General features: G+C 56.4%; 6 protein-coding genes across 6 annotated transcripts; 2 read left to right on the forward strand and 4 right to left on the reverse strand.

Moving 5' to 3' along the window:
* Positions 1 to 409: 409 nt before the first annotated feature.
* Positions 410 to 936, reverse strand: COL26b_003162 (uncharacterized protein; the record flags this gene model as incomplete). The annotated part of the gene is made up of 3 exons (XM_053176064.1): positions 410 to 520; positions 578 to 657; positions 732 to 936. 3 exons carry the CDS (start codon positions 934 to 936, stop codon positions 410 to 412), a joined length of 396 nt encoding a protein of 131 aa, XP_053039964.1.
* A 3,476-nt stretch (positions 937 to 4,412) lies between these two features.
* Positions 4,413 to 5,471, reverse strand: COL26b_003163 (uncharacterized protein; the record flags this gene model as incomplete). Its single annotated transcript, XM_053176065.1, has 2 exons — positions 4,413 to 5,206; positions 5,258 to 5,471. 2 exons carry the CDS (start codon positions 5,469 to 5,471, stop codon positions 4,413 to 4,415), a joined length of 1,008 nt encoding a protein of 335 aa, XP_053039965.1.
* A 1,419-nt stretch (positions 5,472 to 6,890) lies between these two features.
* COL26b_003164 (uncharacterized protein) lies at positions 6,891 to 8,858 on the forward strand (the record flags this gene model as incomplete). The annotated part of the gene is made up of 1 exon (XM_053176066.1): positions 6,891 to 8,858. The coding sequence occupies one exon, from the start codon at positions 6,891 to 6,893 to the stop codon at positions 8,856 to 8,858; it is 1,968 nt and encodes a 655-aa protein (XP_053039966.1).
* Positions 8,859 to 10,183: 1,325 nt separating this feature from the next.
* On the reverse strand, positions 10,184 to 11,625 carry ARG2 (Amino-acid acetyltransferase, mitochondrial; the record flags this gene model as incomplete). The annotated part of the gene is made up of 2 exons (XM_053176067.1): positions 10,184 to 11,365; positions 11,434 to 11,625. 2 exons carry the CDS (start codon positions 11,623 to 11,625, stop codon positions 10,184 to 10,186), a joined length of 1,374 nt encoding a protein of 457 aa, XP_053039967.1.
* Positions 11,626 to 14,309: 2,684 nt separating this feature from the next.
* COL26b_003166 (uncharacterized protein) lies at positions 14,310 to 15,869 on the reverse strand (the record flags this gene model as incomplete). Its single annotated transcript, XM_053176068.1, has 6 exons — positions 14,310 to 14,321; positions 14,372 to 14,683; positions 14,803 to 15,195; positions 15,395 to 15,437; positions 15,501 to 15,584; positions 15,640 to 15,869. The coding sequence occupies 6 exons, from the start codon at positions 15,867 to 15,869 to the stop codon at positions 14,310 to 14,312; spliced, it is 1,074 nt and encodes a 357-aa protein (XP_053039968.1).
* Positions 15,870 to 16,877: 1,008 nt separating this feature from the next.
* On the forward strand, positions 16,878 to 17,852 carry COL26b_003167 (uncharacterized protein; the record flags this gene model as incomplete). The annotated part of the gene is made up of 2 exons (XM_053176069.1): positions 16,878 to 17,018; positions 17,073 to 17,852. The coding sequence occupies 2 exons, from the start codon at positions 16,878 to 16,880 to the stop codon at positions 17,850 to 17,852; spliced, it is 921 nt and encodes a 306-aa protein (XP_053039969.1).
* Positions 17,853 to 18,123: the final 271 nt, after the last annotated feature.

The following is an 18,123-nucleotide window of genomic DNA, read 5'->3' on the forward strand; positions in this document are numbered from 1 at the left end:
TTGACAGGCGATAACGACGGTCGTGTTTGGATTTTGTCCCTGTATTTGCAGAGCAGCAATGTCAACGGGAGCCGCGGGGTCGTCAACTGCCATGGGCTCAAGCTGCTGCTGCTGCTGACTCGAGGAGCTGCCACCGCCGCCGCCGCCACAACCTTGCCCCTGAACAACATTCAAGTGAGCAGATTTCGACACGCGGTTGTTGTAGGCAGGACACCCGCTGCAACCCTCTGCGCCGCCAGTACCATTGCACTTTCCACCGCCTGGGCAGGTCCCTGAAGGGGCCTGCTCCTCGGTGACATACGTTGGAGCGGGAGCGCTGAGATATTTCGGTCCAGGGCCAGGCGCAGGGGCGATTTTTGGCGGAGCGGTCCTTGGTGTAGCAGCAACAAGATGCGGCGGTTTCTTCAGGTTAGTTGGCCGCGAAGCGTTTCTCGCCTTTTGGTACAGGCCACAAGCGTTGCAAATCGTCGTTCCCTGAGGCGATCTCCTCCACAGCGGTGTCCTCGTTGTACCGCAGTTGCTGCGGCTGGTTAGTCTCGTTGCAGAAAAGGGGGTGGTCTGGCTGTCGTCTCCTTACCTGCAGACCTGGCCGGTTTGCCCGGATGCAGAACTCGCTGTCGTCGGTGCCGGGCTGGGTCTGGCTTCCGTCCTTCTCGCCTGGGGAGAACTGTCGCTAGATACTGAGGCTGGACTCCTGGCGACCGACATTGAAGTGGCTTCGCTCGACGGACTGCGTCGCATTTCCGGGCGCAGGGTCGTCGAGTCGATGTTGTCGGCACTGGGGCCGGGGCTGGGGATTCTCGCGTGCTCTACCGCGCCATGCTGCCCTCCGTCTCGGGCTTTCGGGGACATGCGCCGTGATGGAAGGGCGGTTCGCATGGTCGAGGGGGGCTGTTTGGCCGAACCCTGAGCCGCCGACGAGATGCCATCGGCCATCGCCATTCGAAGAAGCGCGGCTCGGTCGTGGGTGCGAGGTGGATGTCTGCGGCAGGCGTCTGTGTTGTATCAAACCGCAAGACCAGTAGATCCGAGAGGCTCGTATTCAGGGGTTTGCTGTTAGAAGCCTTCACCGAGGTATCGATCACGGGGGATTTGATGACTTCGTAAGCAGTAGAGGCTCAGACCGGAGGAAGGCGACAGGCTGGCTCGGAGGTAAGAGGATACTTCAACGGGCAAAGCGGTCGACGGAGGTAGAGGAAGAGGGAAAGAAGTCAAAAGCAGGTCAAACTTAGACAACCCTACCACGGTTGCAAAGGTGGTTCGACAGTCGGCAGGCCGGAGGATGGTTCAGGGGAGGGATTGCCCCGTCCACAGTCGACGACAAGAGGTCAGGAGGGATATGGAGAACCGGATGACGGAGCAAGAAGGCGGAATCGGCGGCCGGGGGACTGAGAAGAGACAGAGGGTCGCCACCGTGAATCCAAGGGACGAAGGGGTTCGCCGTGTTCGGGTTGCCTGTACGAACACAGTGTGGTGTGAGAGATGGAGGGGCCGAGAGCCCGGGGGGCTTGAGAAGCCGAGTTACGCTGAATAGGGGTTGGGTTGGGGAAGGAGGAGGAGAGGGTTGTGAGAAGATGACGAGCGCCTAGGAGGGATAGAGCGGTGATTTCGAGTGCATGCTGGTGAGGAGGAGACAACAAGTGTTGCTGGTGATGATGACGGACATGTAAGAGCCCCTCGTGGGAGACGACTCTGACAGTGGGCAGTCAGTGGCTATCCAGGGCACCCGTACACGCTGCACCGTACCCGTACCCGGCTGGCGGTGCGCTGGGAGGCGCTTGCGAGGGTTCACCGGGCGGTGAGAGGGCTGGCTCGGTGGGTGCGAGACTCTGAGGAGGACCTGGAGGCTGTAGCCTGCTAGGCGGTAGCGAGTCTGTAGCGAACCTGACAAGTGACGGACGCTGAGCTAGTGGCGGGAAGCGTGGTAGCGATGTGCGTGGTGGCCGTGGTGTACCTCGACACACACACACAACGAGGCGACAAGGGCGAACAGGGCGATGGTGATGGGCGGACGAGAACGTGCAACTGTACGCGGCGCTGGCAGAAATCACGAGAACAGACAGCCCACGCTGGGTTCCCAATGACGAGTGACGGACGAGAATGGGGGAAAATCGGAGCCCGTCGTTGGGTGATCTGGGCTGAGAGGTCACGGATTACAACATGTGGCTGCTGATTGGCCGCCCGTGGCATGTCGCTAGACACTCAAGACATGGGTGCGTGGTCCACCGAGTTTAGCAATATCCACCCGACTCGAGTCCACCTTGCTGCGTCCAGTCCAGCATCGCATCGCGGCATTGATGACACGGAGGGTCGAACTAATGCTGTTTGGGGAATATTTCAAGCATGTTTGTTTTTTTCGCCTTGTTCTTTTTCGATTTGTTTTGTCGCTGTCCTGCCTCCCCAAACTAACTTTGCGTTCACGACCTTGTCGTCTTTGCGCAGTCAATATTCCTTCATCTGTCCTCATCATCATGCCCCCTTTTCTTTCCCCTTACACAACCATCAATAATCACATCTAGCCGAGCAATGGCGAGATAACGACAGCCGGGGAGCAAATGACACGACCTATCTACCCTAAATTTCCAGCCTAAACCCGAACAATACGCCGTAATTAGCCTTTCCCGGTTGGCCTGGGCCGGCTCCCCTGGACACCCTGGACTACTCCATCCGCCAGCACGCTCTGATTTGCTTGTCTCGAGAATGGATCAATCGGCACGTCTGGCGAGCAACGCTGTCTCCATGTTGTTCTGCGCCAGACCCTTGGGCCCCGGAGGAAAGAATTTGAACTCTAATGCTCTCTCAGTAAAGCCGAATGTCACGCCAACTGACTTGTGCCCTAGGACTTCACCGACACGCCATGACTTGCACCTCCAGCAAACAGATTGATCTACAGTCAGGTATCCTTGGGCACCGTCCCGTCCCACCCGTCCCCCCGTCTGAGAAGACAACATCACATCAGATTAGACAACCCGATCATCTCTCACATCAGCGCGGCACACTCCCGTCGGCCAAGCGAGATACGGCAGAAAAAAGAGAGAGAGAAGGGCAATGGTCCCCTCCTCATCAAGCCCAGGTCTAGGTCACAAATCAAATCCACCCTCGCGCAGCGCTATGCCCGCCAGTTCGGTCTCCGGTCCCCTCCCCTCCAGCGCTCTGGAATCGACCAAGGTACAGGGCCCCAGAAGGTACCATACTCTGTCATAGTAAGCCCTCCCAGGATGCAATGCAACACACCTCGCTGGGCCAGCTCGCTCTCCGAGCCCGACAAAGGCGGCGCCGCGGCAGCAGCAGCAGCAGCAGGATGATGTGTTACTGCGCGTGCTACTACACACATGTCAAGTCTTGAAATAGCAGGATTTGACTTACACCGCCGCCAGCCACCCCTAGCGCAGGGAACAGGACACAAGAATCGAGAATGGCAGCCCTCCATTGTGAAAATTCGATTCCTTCCCCGGCCGAATCAGAGCAGGATGGCTCGGCTCTTGACCTATCATCCCTCCACGCAGCACACCACCAGACGCTTCCTTGACATTCCCTTCCCTCACTGTGAGAAAAGGCCCCCAAAGTACCTGCAGCTCGTAGTGGACCGGAATCCGGCTCCGAGAACCTGGCCTGCAGGACGGGCAAGGCGATGGCCCAGTGACAGGCGACCTGAATAAGCTGACAGGGCAACGGGGCATTTTGCGGTATGGGGAATCGTGGCGGTGACGAATAAGGCAGTCGGTGTCCTGCACCCCTTCAACGCCATTACGAAAAAACAGGATACGTAATCCCGAGGTCGTACAGCGCCATCCTCGGTGTTAAGAGGCGAATTGATTAGAGTCGTCGACTTTTCTGCCTTGCTTCGTCACATTGTGTGTTTTCTCTTGCTTCGGCGGCCGACCTCCGATCTGCATGACTCCGAGCCAAGAGCCGAGCACCCTCATGGAGCCAGGATCGGTCGCGGGACGACTTGGACCCCGTCAGGGCCGGATCCGACGAATTCGTCTCAAGGCTCGGCGCTTCAGGTCGGTGATAGGAGCCGTGAAGTCAGGATCAAGACACTTGTCGATAATGCGCACATGTCCCAAGTGAGGGGTCGTCAAGGCTTGTAACGATGCCCCATATTGACGAGCCAATCGCCTAGTTTTGGAATGTCATCCCTGCCCAGTGAAAGTCATGCCATCTGCTCAGCTGAGCGCACAGTACGGATGATCTTTAGAGAAATAAGGATGCAGCTAATCTTATGATGCCTTGTTGGGGAACATAGTTGCCAAGGATTCTACTCTGGAAATGGGTATCTGCAGCGTTCGCCAAAACAGAAATGGGTATACGCATTCCAAAGGACTGCTTGCCGCCGTAAACAAAGAGAAAAGAAAGATCAAACGACGCTTGCTGCCGTGCCGGGGCCTCATATCATTCATACCGTCATATCAAGCGTCAGGGTCGCTCGACTCGTCCAAAACCGAAGTCTCAAAGTTCTTCCTCATTTCCACGATGGTGTCCCTGGCCAGACAGACAACGATGGCAATGGTGATCGCGTTCCACACGTCCTGGCCACGTTTGCTGAAGCCGACTTCCACCTGGTAACTCCCAGCAGCGTCCTGTTCCTTTGCCGAGTCAATAGTGAGCACCATGACCGATGTGTTGACAACGAACAGTCCGTAAATGACAGGTGGGCGCCGCGTATACTCGCCGGCCCAGAGTTCGTCCGGCTGCTCGGCGCTCTCGGAGTTTTCGCTCGGGCTGCTATGCTCGCTGATGCCATCGCCGTTGATCCCGTTTCGATGCGGGGTCGACGGAGGCGAGTCGGCCTTTTGCGGTGACGGCGTCGGGTACTTGTCCGGCACAAGAACAATCCTGTTGTCCTCGGGCTCAGCCTCCTCGGGGTCGACTTCTGACGCGTACCCATTCTCTTCCTTCTCCTCATGACCGCTTTCAGGTGCCCGTTCAGCTCTCCAGTGAGCGCGTTGACTTGCGGCGGCGATTCTTAGCCGGTTCTGCATGTGCTCCTCAATTGCCTGCGGCGTCTGAGACGTGTCGACGGCGTCGATAATGATGTTCGGCACGTAATCAAGTGTGTCGTACTCTCCGTCGTGCTCAGCCCACTTGGCGTACTCCTGGAGTCTCTTCGTGATCAGCGCGCTCGCTCTGTGCCTTCGGCCTGTCTGAGCCAAGCCTCGAACCTCTCTCGTCAGGTCAATGAGGCGAGCCAAAGCTTTCGTCGCTGGAGCCGAGTTAGCACTCAATACCATCAAGTTGAAGCATCAAACCCCACCTTTGAAATCGTTGCCGGACCGCGTGTTGATGATGGGTGGGTGTGCAACGGAGCTGGCAAATAGAATATCGGGAATTGGGATGCCTCTGAAGCTCATCTGCCAGTCACCTGGCAGCAGAGGGCTGTATTGTCTCATGAACAGTATTTTGAACAGTTTGAATTCGTCATCGGCCCAACTGTCGCTTCTAGGAAAGAGCTTCACTTCCTCCATCATCTCTTTCAGTTGCCGCTGTTCCTCCCCCTTCTCCTTCTCACTGAGAACATCTTCCTTGCGCAAAGGTGTTCTGTGAGTCGACTTTTTGACACGGCCTGACAAGACCCTGTCCGAACCAGGAGTACCCCCTCTGCCGATGCTTGCGCTTGTTGCCGGAGTCTCCGTGAGAGGCGTCGCGCCGAGAAAGCTGTGATCCAGAAGGCGGGAGTGCTGGGGGGTTTGAAATGGCGAAATACTCCGTACGGAGCCTGATGAAGGCCGATCCATTGGAAAGTATGAGGTTTTGTGAGATGATTCTGGAGGATAATAAGGATGAGCGGCGTGTAGGGATTTGAAGTCTGGTGGTTGTGTTTGGCAGGTGGCTGGTGCTGGGGAAATCACGTCTTTTGATATCTCACGATCGTGCCTGCCGAGAGAAGCCGTAGAGATGCATTTCTTTGTCGAGCCGACACTTGTCGCTTCTTCATCTGTGGCAATTTTTATCTCAACCATCTGCGGCAAAACCGCGCAGCAAGGCAGGAGGCCAGGGAGATGGCGGGGCTCTGTTGTCCCTTGAACAGAAAGTTGCAAAGCAGAAAGGCGCAAAGGGCCTGTGGCGCGACGAAAACGGCGCGAGACAAAAGCCGTTGGAATTTATTTCCCTTTCAATTGACGTCGACGCGGTGAGACCAAAAAAATAGCCCAGGTTCCAAGATTTAAGGTAAGGTACGGCGGCTGGCGGCTGGCGCCATGCTGCCACGCTGCTAGAATGGATACCTGGCCCGTGCTCAACTGGCTTCACCGTCTGATCTTTGCTTAGTCATGTTGATGCGAACAGAAGACGCAGGAGCCATCGGGTATCCCTTGTCACTTCTTTCCTCATGTTCAAAATTATCAGAGCAAGGTGTAAAAAAAAAATTCGTAGCTCTAGCTCTAGAAAACAAAGCAAATGTTCAAATTGCGCTCAAGCATAGGGCGGCGCGCAAAATGCCAGACTTGAGACGAAGTCAACGCTTTGAACCACGTGATTGATCTCCCGGCAGATGACGGCGCGAAAAGTTGTGGGGCCGCGCGCAGAGATGACATCCTTCCCAGACGGGATCGATCACTGTGAGGGTGGGAGGCAACCCCTGCACTAGAGCGACTTTGTCTACCTTAGCGTACCAAGTACCAGTAGCTCAGTGGAGAGGCTCTGATTTGCATGACGGGGCAATTTTTCAGGTCGCGACGACGCGCTCAACTTGGAAGCGACCCAACGACGACTTGCCTTCCCGGTTGTCCACCTTCTGCTCAGCATCGCCAACCTGACACATCGCAACACGCGCAAACAACATCGGCAACGCGCAAATATCGCTCTGATCACGCGCCCAATATCACTTTTTCAATTTTATCTAGCATTCGAGCTATGCGACAGTCGTTGCGACGCAGCAATTATTCACGATGAAGGACTGGAGCAAGCAAACCGTCGTCCAACTCAAGGCTGAGTTGAAGCGGCGAGGGCTTGCCATAGCCGGCCTTAAGCAGGACCTCGTCTCGCGACTCACCGAAGACGATGCCAGCAATGCAGCCGCCGAGAACGAGGCGGAGGCCTCCGAACCCGAGCCCACTGAGACTTCCGAACCTCAGGCTATAGAAGCTGAGGAGCCGTCTGCGGACTCTGCTTCTGTCGACGAAGCCCCCAAGGAATCGGCGCATGCCGAACCTGATGCTGCGCCTGCCGAACCCGAAACCGCGCCCGCGCCCGAGTCTGCCTCCCCAATTTCAAAGACCAACAGCGACGCCCCGGCGGTAGCCACCGAGAGTGACGATAAACAAGATGCCCCGGCTGCACTTCAAGAAGGCGTGCCTTCGGCCGAAATAACCCCTCCTGCGCCTGCCGAGATAGCTCAGGATGCTCAAAAGCGAAAGCGCCGTTCAGAGAGCCCTGCCGAGCCCCTGGAGGACGCCTCCCGCAAACGCCTCAAGGCGCAAGAGGACGACGAAGTGCAATCTTCAGAGCCTTCTGGCGTGACTGGGGTCATCAGCAACATCAAGGACGCGTTGGTGGAGAACACCAGTCTTGCCGAAGATATCGCCAATGATGCAAAGGCCGTTTCCGAGAATGTACCCCAGCCTGAAGACGAGCCCATGGAACAGGACGAACCCGAGACTAAGGGAGATGTTGAAGACGTCGCAATGACAACAAACGATGAGGCGCAGAATGAACCCGCGACTACGGCTGCCGATGATTCTGTCCCGGCTCCCGAATCAGCAGACATCGCAAACCAACCCAAGGACGCGAATGATACACAGTCCCCTATCGGGCAGGGAGCAGGCAATGCTATGGAGTATGAGCGCGACGTGCAGCCATCCGTCCACCCTGCAACCAGAGCTCTTTACATCAAGAACTTCATGAGGCCTCTTCGCGAGAACGTGGTTCAGGCTCATCTGCTTGAGCTTGCGACTCCGGCCGGCACCGATCCCAACGAAGGCGATATCGAGGAGTTCTTCGTCGACCAGATTAGGACTCACGCTTTTGCGGTCTTCAAAACCACATCTCAGGCTTCTCGCGTCCGCAACGCCTTACATGACGTCATCTGGCCCGATGAGCGTGAGCGCAAGCCACTTTGGGTGGACTTTGTTCCTCCCGAGAAGGTTCGTGAGTGGATTGACGAGGAAGAGACTCAGGGACAGAGCCGGAGAGGAGCTCGCTGGGAGGTCATTTTCGATCGTGAGGACGATGGGTTCGTTGTTGCCCGCCTGGATTCGGGCACCGCGCCTCCGCCCGCGCTAGCCGCCCCCGAACTTACCAGACCTATCCCTTCGGGGCCCGCTGTTAAGGACGTGAACGCGATTCCTTTGGGACCCCGGGCCAGAGGCACAGAGGGAGCGCCCCTTGGACCCAGAGGAGACCGGGACCCGCCCCGCGGCCCTGGAGGCAGAGGCTCTCGTCAGATCCAAAACTTCCCAGGAGGCCCTGTCCAAACGACGCGCAAGAACCCCCCGATCACATTCCAGCCCGTCTCCGACGATCTGGCCAGCAGACGAATCCGCAACATGCGTTCATTCTACACCCAAGACCTTAAGCGCGACATGGGCCCCGAGACCGAGATCAACCGCTACACTTTCGAGCAAGGCGATAGTTTCGTCGACCGCGGCCAAGAAGTCTTTGTCGGCATTCGCCCACCGCACAGAGAGAGAGATGCGCAACGCAGACGGGGCTTCGACAGCGGACCCCACCGCGGATCAGGCCCTCGCCGCAATCGAAGAAACGGCGGCGGCGGCGGCGGCGGCGGTGGCAATGGTCGTCGCAACCCTCGTCCCCTAAGCGATAGGTACCTCCCGGGTATCAATGAGGGCGGCCCTTACAGGCAAGGCGACCGTGGAACCTTCGGCTCGCGCAGCGACGATCGTGAGAGACGATACTAAAACAATCGTCTCATGGGCGACAGATATATCCCAGGTATCAATGACGGTGGCTTTTACAGGAAAGGCAACCGTGGATACAGTCGTCCCAGACGACACTAAGGGTAGCCCTCAAAGTGGTTTGGTCCTTGTCGGCGCTCATCGACTCAGGTCCCCTAAGGTCTCCGGAGTAGCTCAGCGGGCTGCGAACCTCGAGACGCACTGAGTATTCTTAGCAGCGCAACAATATCAAAGAGATGGGCGAAGGGTTTTGGATCAGGACTTGGCGCGCAAGTCGAATCCTATCCAGCATGTATATGAAGTGTAGGAAAACTTGGGGACAAAAAGATGCAAAACGTCAGCGACGCATGCGGCAGGATACAAACACGACATCGCCAAGCATCGCTTTCGAAGCACGGGGCAAGGGTGGGACGGGGAAAACTGGAAATGAGGTGGGCAGGATGGCTATTTGAATTTCTCTCTAATGCCCAGCGTCGGGTGCCTCCATGGCATGCGCGAAGCTGTAGATTGCTTTTCCCAACAAGACCCCTTTTTTGACACCATAGAGAGAGACGCTGCGATACCACTGCCCGCCTTACCCGCGGGCTTCACCATACAGGAGGATTTTGATTTCATTCTCCCAAAAGTAGAACATTCAAGAAGACATTAAACTGAACCTTTGAAACTTTCTGTGATGTCATGCTGGGCGTAATCTCCTTCTCTGCCGAGGAAGGGGGGGCGCCGCAGACAGAGCCGAATAGTGGATGGATGAGACGCTAATCGAACATCTTCAACGAGCTCGCATATCGCTTTCAAATTCAACTCATATATGGCTTGGCAAGCGTCTATCGGCTAGCCAGAGAGGGGCCTGCCTCAAGATTTGTCCTCCATTGGCGTGTTAGCCTAGGTAGCAGGCTGATGATTTGAGTGCGATCCAGGGAGAATTCAGCTTGCAGGTCTGTGGGTACGTGTTTCCCTGTACTCGTCCATAAATTTTCATCGGGTTGTGAATTCGCGGCAGTCTCTTGGGCTGTCCTTTTTCGTCAGATGTCTAAAAGAGGGAATCGGATTTTATATCGATGATAGTCAACACAAGCGGCCTTGTAGGGAATAATCGTCACAGTGCACTCGTAGCATATTCACTGGACGGAACGACGTTGTTATTTCCAAATGAAGTGCCTTTTTTGCATCAATTTAGGAATAATAGCTACTTTTGGGGCTATGTTATCAACTGTAAATAAAAAAGAGGAACCATCACTAGCTTCCCATGACGAAAACCCATTTATACCTGCTACGACACCGCAAATCCCATGAAAGTCAAGAACGAGCTAATCCACAGCGGAACAAACTTAGGCAGCCGCAGCCAGGGTGGTGGGCTCGACACCCACACGCTCCCTGCTGAGAATGTCCAGCATGAGGGGTGTGGGGCGGTTGTCCTTGTAGATCTTCTCACTCTCCTTGAAGAGCTGGACGTTCTCGAGGTACTTGTCAAAGAGGTAGGAGCTGTCCATCGGGCCGCCCTTGGCCTCGGGGTGGAACTGGGTGGAGAAGATGGGGCGGGTCTTGTGCATCATGCCCTCGTTGCTGCCATCGTTCAGGTTGACAAAGTACTCCTTGAACTCGCTGGGCAGGGTGGAGGCGTCCACGGCGTAACCGTGGTTCTGGCTGGTGATGTGGCACTGACCAGTGGTCAAGTCGAGAGCGGGGATGTTGTGGGCTCGGTTTCCGTACTTGAGCTTGATGGTGCGGGCACCGACGGCCAGAGCAAGAAGCTGGTGGCCGAGGCAGATACCCATGATGGGGACGGGAGAGGTCTCCATCAGGCGGCCCAGGTTGTAGATGGTGTCCTGGCAATGAGTCGGGTCACCAGGTCCGTTGGAGATGAAGACACCGTCAAAGTTGGAGGCGACCTTCTGGATGGGGTAGTTGTAGGGGAAGACGGTGACGGAGGCACCACGGCTGACGAGGCTGCGGAGAATGTTCTCCTTGACACCGCAGTCGATCAGGGCGACGTGGTACTTGGCACCGGGGGACTCGACAACGAAGGGAGCCTTGGTGCTGACGCGCTTGACCAGGTTGATCTGGCCTGGGTCGATGAAGCTCTCGTCCTCGTCGGCGTCGTACTCGTCACCGATGGTGATCCTAGCGAGGGAAGAACCCTGCTCACGGAGGAAGGTGACGATGGCACGGGTGTCGACACCAGAGATGGCGGGGACGCCCTCACGAGCGCACCAGTTACCCAGGCTCTCGACGGCGGTCCAGTGGCTGTACTGCTCAGCGACGTCGGCGACGACGACACCGGCGCACTGGATGTGGGGAGACTCAAAGTACTTGAGGAGCTTGTACTCATCAAGCTGGTTGGAGGGGACGCCGTAGTTGCCGATGAGGGGCTGGGTGAAGACCAGAATCTGGCCGCGGTAGGAGGGGTCGGTCATGGACTCGGGGTATCCCACGAGAGAGGTGGTGAAGACAGCCTCGCCGGAGATGTTGGAGTTTGCTCCGAAGGCTCGGCCCGAGAAGACTGGACCATCCTATTGTGCATGGTTAGCCCACCGCTGATTCACAGTGACGTTTCGGTGGATCGTCGGAGGTTACGTACCCGGATGGTGAAGGTAGCGTCGAGGTTTGCGACGGGGGCAGTGGCGCGGGTCTGGTTGAAGGGCATTTTGCGTCCCTTGCTGCCAGTGGCCTGCTTGGAGAGGAATCGGGTCTGAGCACGGAAACCGGTGCTCAACCCGGCGGCACTCTTGACCGCGGGCTTGGAGAATTGGGTGGCCAATCGAGAGAACATGGTGGTTTATCGGTTGGTAGGTCTGGTACGAGGTAGCTTTTCTGGTTGTGTCAAGAGACCTTTAGGCCCTGGAAGCCTTCCACAAGTGGTCTGTTTGGCCATGGTTAGTCTTTGGTTGACAGAGGGCGGTGAGTCAACCGCGGAGAGGGCATCGAGCGAACCTGAAAGGTAATCCTATTGATAGCGAGTCAGCGACTGGTATTCGGCGGCATTGTGGACAAATTGAAGAATGCAGAAGGTGCAAGTAGACGCCGGTTGAATCAATTAGGCTATGACCACGAGCACGAGACAGAGTTTTGACCGGCGGGGTTGAGTATCACGAAGGCCGTGACCTCAAAACCCCCCGGCCGCAGGAGGGGAAAACGATGAGAGACAAAAAAACGGCTGCATATCATCGGCAGCAGCAGCAACTTACCTGAGAGGTGAAGACTGACGGGCGCCCGTTCATAAGGGCAGCTTTGCAAATGTGCAATCAGAAGAGGGGTATTTTATTTTTCTCTGAACGAGATGTTGGAGGCGGAGGGGTTATGGCCGGAGATATTGTGTGACGGGGATGTTGCAAGATGGTGCAGGATTTTTTTGTTGGTGAGAGAGGAAGGAAAAAAGTGAGAGAGTGAAGGGGAGGTAGATATCGGCTAGAAAAATAAGAGAGGAGCACGAGCACCGGCGCGGAGGAGTCACACACACACACACTGGACAGGGACAGGACACAGCTCCAGTGTCCCCGGGCAAGGTCATGGTCAAGGTCAAGGTCACTCGCAGCGTACATTTGCAGGCGTGCAGCCAGTACACGGTACATTGAGGCTGCTTAAGAAAATAAATGGAAAGCTTGTCATTGGACCCTTTGTGCAAATTTGCTGGCTCTGGTGGGGTTCCAACGCTGTGATACGCCCGCCACGGGGAAGACGGGGAGGCCATGGGGACCGACGCTGCAAGAGTCGCAGTCGCTGCAGGGGAAACTCTCGCCAGACAGCGCGCCCAAGGGCCCCAAGGACGGCAGAAGATGAGGGACATGTCGCCGCCCCGCAGTCAGGGCGCGCACGCCGATGTCGTCGTTATCGCGGGGCTTTGACGTGAGGCAATGTGCTAAGACAATCCGCCCAGAAATCACGCCTTACATAATTCCTCTCTCCCTGGCTGGCCACGCACGTTAAGCTATCTGATACCCAAGGACCTCACGGATAAGGTAAGACACCTTAAGATACCTAGGCCCCTAGGGTGGTATTTCTCCCCCCCAGCTCTTATCAGCCCTGTTTGATTGACCGACATTACATCACCGCCGTGAACGCGAGGGAGCCATTGAGCTGGTATTTGGTGTGTGGGAAAATAACCCAAACCCTAAGATCGACTCTGCTGTATTCGGAAGTGTAATTTGCGTCTTTTGGAGTCCTGAAATTGACGCAACGTCCAGACCGGTGGGCTCGGTGGCCAAACCAAACGGCTGTCTCTGATGAACCGGCCGTATTCGGAGTCGAGTCCCACCATCCAAAACTCCAAAGCAAAACGTCCAACTGTCTGCGACCTTGACAATGCATAGTCCACTAACTGCCGTAACTGCATGTGGCCTAGAACTCTGACCGGCCTAAACGGGGCGGACGGACGGGGACGCCCTCCGCTTCCCGCCTATCGGGCTCTCCCTTGCCAACCAGAAACGAAGCAAACAAGTTGAATCCTTTCACAACCTCTCCTCACCGACTCGAGTCGCGCTGCTGTCCTTGTCTCGAAATAGACACCCGCCAGCGCCAACCTCTCGGAAACCCCGGTTGCGCCCTCCACCGCCCGTCTGTCCTTCTCCTCGCTCAATCTAACAAGCTTCAGCACGCAACCAACTCTATGATGGAGAAATGGTTACCTCTGCCATGTTTGCTTTGTTTCTGGCTTTCGCAGAGTTCAAAGAGACTCTACACAAATGTCACCCTGGCTGCGCTTCTGTGCCATAGAATGGCATCACGTGGGCACTTGTCGTGTCGGGCAGGCCCAGCCGAGACGCTTGGCCGCATGCCAAGATGGCAGACAGCAACAGGACTTGCATCGCTACACGACCTGCGTCAACCTAATACTGACTCAACCAACCATTTCCCAAATGGACATGCGTTGCATGCCCAACAAGATGAGGAGTTGAATGTTTTTATTGTCGAACATTCGAGTCCCACTAATCCTCTTGGGGCTCTGCTTGATCGATAAACGAACTCCTGAGTCTTCTACTGAAGCAGTCATTTACTCTTTCAAGTTCATGTATTGGACCGACAAGTTATTGACATGACCCTTCACAACCAAAGTACTTGAGAAAGGCTCAATCGGAGACGCTGAGCGGGTGGTTCTCGTAGGTCGTTTTGGATTTTTCACATGAGCGCCATCAACTCCTCCAACCTGGAAAAGCCGTAATCTTCAAAGAGTGATAACCTGATCCCCGTTGCGTATGCTACATACAATTCAAGACTGGACGCCTTGCTCTTTCTTCCAGACAAAGTCATTCATCCCATCGTTTCCCACATCTCATAAACGCCAGACCCAAAACAAAACTCCATCACAACATGTACAACCTCACCCTCCTGCCCGTCCCCTCCGCCTCCCCGACTATCTTCCCATTCTCCCTACTCAACGCGAGCCTCATCACAAACACCATGCCCACCGTCAGACATGAGAACATGAGCATCAGACAAAACGCCAGCAAGTAGCGCGGACTATCCTGCGGCCTGAAGAAGTAAGGCCCCCAGATTCCCCCCAGCTGCGCCAGCAGACACACAAGCGCCGTCGCCGCGGCCCTCTTCTCGGGGCTGGCGCTCAGCGTGCTCGCGGCCCAGCTGAAGATCAAGCCCGTCGGCGCGAATGCCCCCGGCACGAAGAGGAAGCTGGCAAAGTACCGCACGGGACTGTTGACCGTCGAGGCCGTGATGATGTACCCGATCATGGCGACGCACAAGGGGGCCACGATGTGAAGGCCGCGCTCGCCCCGCCTGTCGCTGGACATGGCGACCCCGATGCTGACGACGGCGGCTAGGAGGTAGGGCGGCGCCGTGAGCACGAGCGCGATCGTGTTCGAGCCCAGCTTGAACCCCTGGACGATCGTAGGAAAGAAGCTCGTCAGCCCGTGACAAGAGAGGAAAAAGACATTCAAGCAGACCTGCGCGACAGGATCAGCAACGACATCACCTAACGGTCGTCATCAGCACTCACAAATCCCCACGTCTTGATGTCTGTAACAGCAAGCCTTAGCCCATGCCACACTGTCCCCTTCTCCTCCGGCACCGACACCCGGTCCGCGTCCATCCTCATCTTCGCAACCCTCAGTTCCTCCTCGCTCATCAGCCACGAGCAAACCCCCGTCTTACTCCCGATGTAATCCGGCAGAAACGCAAGCGCGGTGAAGGCCGACGCGAAACTGCCCGCCCCCTCGATGATGAAGAGCCACTGCCACCCCTCCAGCCCGCGGACGCCGTCTAGATGGGCGAACACGGCGGCGGCGATGAGCCCTGCGAAGGCGGTGGCCACGAGCATGCCAGAGTAAAGGATCGCGGTACGGAAGGCGAGCTCCTTCTGGGTGTACCAGCATGACAGGATGTAAATGACCTAGAGCGTGTCTTAGTACGCAAGAGTCTAAGGGGGTTAGGTAGGTGGGCTGGCAAACCCCCGGGAAGAAAGGCGCTTCAACCACGCCCAAGAAGACTCGGATGACCGCCAGACTCGAAAAGTCCTTAGCCGCTGCCGTTGAAGCGGATACGCATGACCACAGAATCACGCAGCAGGGGATATATATGCTCGGCCGGACCCGTGTTATGAGCATGTTGGACGGCAGCTGTGCGGTCATATACCTGCACTCCGTGTCAGTACCCATACACAACAAGTGTCAAACGGGACGTTTCGCGCGTGCGTACCCGACGTTGAATACCGACACAGCAGTGTTGAACTGGTTCCCCACAAGGCCCAGGTGCTTCTCGAAACCGTTCAATTTCGCCTGCCTAGCCTCTTGTTAGTTCCTTTCCACCCTGCCACTGACGGCGGCGCGAGACCTACGCCAGGTTGTTCCGGTCGAGAAAGTTGAACATGTACAATGTCCAGACCACTGGTAGCAACGACATGTCCAACTTCCTCACGAGGCTCTTCTCGGTGGCCCTCCATTCTGGCTGCTCCATGGCGATTTCCTCCGGCGGCCTGGTTGGCGAAAGTGGTGAATCCGGGACCACTGTGCCCTTCTCGACCGTCTCGACAGAGACATCTTTGCTGGCGAAACTTATCCTGCCCATGCCGTCCAAGTCGTCTCCGTACCGTCGTATGTGTCGTCTCTCCCAGCTTTGAAGGACAAGTAGTGGACGATAAGATGAAGAAAAGGTCAAGTTGATGGAATGCACTGTATTGGAGTACACAGTCCTGAACCCGCACATCGAGTCAAGGAGCATACGCAGGCCACCCTCCCCAAAGCCAAACGGTAGTGTTCGTCCCGGTATAATATCCAACCTTCTCACAAATCCAAATCCTTAAGACCACATGGGATTCTTGTGCCCATCTGCCCAAAACAAGCAACGAAAAGCCGAGAAAAAGCAAAGAGCCGATAACGAAGCTTGGCCCTCTCGGACGCACCGGGCTCCAGACTCCCCCATCGTTGTGCGTTGGTCCATTTGTATTGGAGGGGGAGGAAGCAAAAGTGTTGCAGGCTCAAAGTCTATATAATCGCATTTCTCACCCTCTTTCTAAACCTTGAATGTTTTGCGGCTGTGACCGCGGGAGTGTTGGATGGGAAGGGAAGTCAAAAAGGGAACTTCGACCAAAGAGATGTTAGTCCTGGGTCAAAATGAGTTAAGATCACCGGGGGCAATGATCGGACGGAAAGCCCACATAAACTCGGCCGATGGCGGTCCGCGGACGCGGGCATGCGGGATGGAACCCTCTTCACTTGGTAGAGCAAACAGCACGGGAATAACGAGGGCGTTCCACGCATCGTCAACTCTCCAACTTTTGATGAGGCTCACAAGTGGCTCAAAGGTGGAAACAAACAGAAAATTCTCCGTCGCGCCTCTCCGATATTCCCGAAAGGCGAGAAGGGAAAAAGGGGGGAAGCCCACCTTGTGGGTATGATGGACTAACACGTCATGGAGGTTATAAATCAGTACAATAGGAGGGTCGATCACGAGCGGCAACCGCGGCCCTCGTTCCGTCTGATATTACGCGGACAACGGACGTCGAGAAACACCGCGCCTTTCGAGAGTTCGTCACATTGCGAAACACCACACACACCCAACCCGGTTCACGTCACAATGCCATCGGACAACGTATCCGCCGCGACACGGCTCCGCAACCGTCTCAAGACGACAGACGACCTCATCCTTTTGCCTGGAGTGTACGATGGCTTCAGCGCGAGGATCGCACTCGGGGTCGGCTTTGACGGCCTCTACATGGTAAGAAACAACCTACCTGCCTCGTCCACAGTCTCAGCAGCTAAACATCGACAGACCGGCGCAGGCACTTCTGCCTCACGCCTGGGTCTTCCAGACCTCGGCTTTGCCACCCTCAATGACATGCGCTCGCACGCCGAGATGCTCGCCTCCCTGGACCCCTCCGTTCCCCTCGTCGCGGACGCGGACACCGGGTACGGCGGCCCGAACCAGGTCGCCCGTACGGTGACGCAGTACGCGCAGTCGGGGGTCGCTGGCCTGCACATTGAGGACCAGGTGCAGACGAAGCGGTGCGGCCATCTGACGGGCAAGGAAGTCGTCGACGTCGAGGTGTTCGCGGCGCGCATCAAGGCTGCGAAGCTCGCCCGCGAGAAGATTGGTTCCGATATTGTCGTGATCGCCCGCACGGATGCGCTGCAGACGCACGGGTTCGACGAGGCGCTGAACAGACTGAGAGCGGCCATCGCTGCCGGTGCAGACGTCGCCTTCCTCGAGGGTGTGAGGACCGAAGAGCAGGCCAGGGAGGCGTGCAAGGCGCTTGCACCGACGCCGGTCTTGTTGAACATGGTGGAGCATGCGTCGACGCCCTCGTGGACTGCCGCGCAAGCGAAGGACATCGGCTTCAGGATGATGATTGTGCCGTTTGCGTCGATTGCCCCGGCGTATGAGGCTATGCGAGACTCGTTGACCAGGTTGAAGGAGACGGGCGTGGTTGGGACGCAGCCGGACTTTACGCCGCGCAAGTTGTTTTCCATCGTTGGATTGGACCAGGCGATGGAGTTTGACGCTGCTGCGGGAGGGACTTCGTACAGTCAGGTAAAGGATGCGACCAACTAGGGCTTGGGTTATGCGGGAGTGGTGAGGAAGCGGCTCTGTCATGTTTTCTATATGCGAATGGAACATCGTGAGGTCGACCTCGGTCGAACGCAGCAGAACCAAGCCGTTAGAGGGACATAAACACGCAAAAGAAATAATAAAGAAAGTAATAATAAGAGACAAAACGGAACGGAAGACTTACTACTGCTAGGCCCCCCTCTCGCGTGACGAGAGACGACTCGAACTGGGCGCCCCTCCAGGATCACCAGATATCCTATTGGCGGTATTTGTT

Source organism: Colletotrichum chrysophilum, assembly GCF_026319265.1.
Source record: "Colletotrichum chrysophilum strain AFK26 chromosome Unknown scaffold_17, whole genome shotgun sequence".
In the NCBI taxonomy this organism is placed as follows: domain Eukaryota; kingdom Fungi; phylum Ascomycota; class Sordariomycetes; order Glomerellales; family Glomerellaceae; genus Colletotrichum; species Colletotrichum chrysophilum.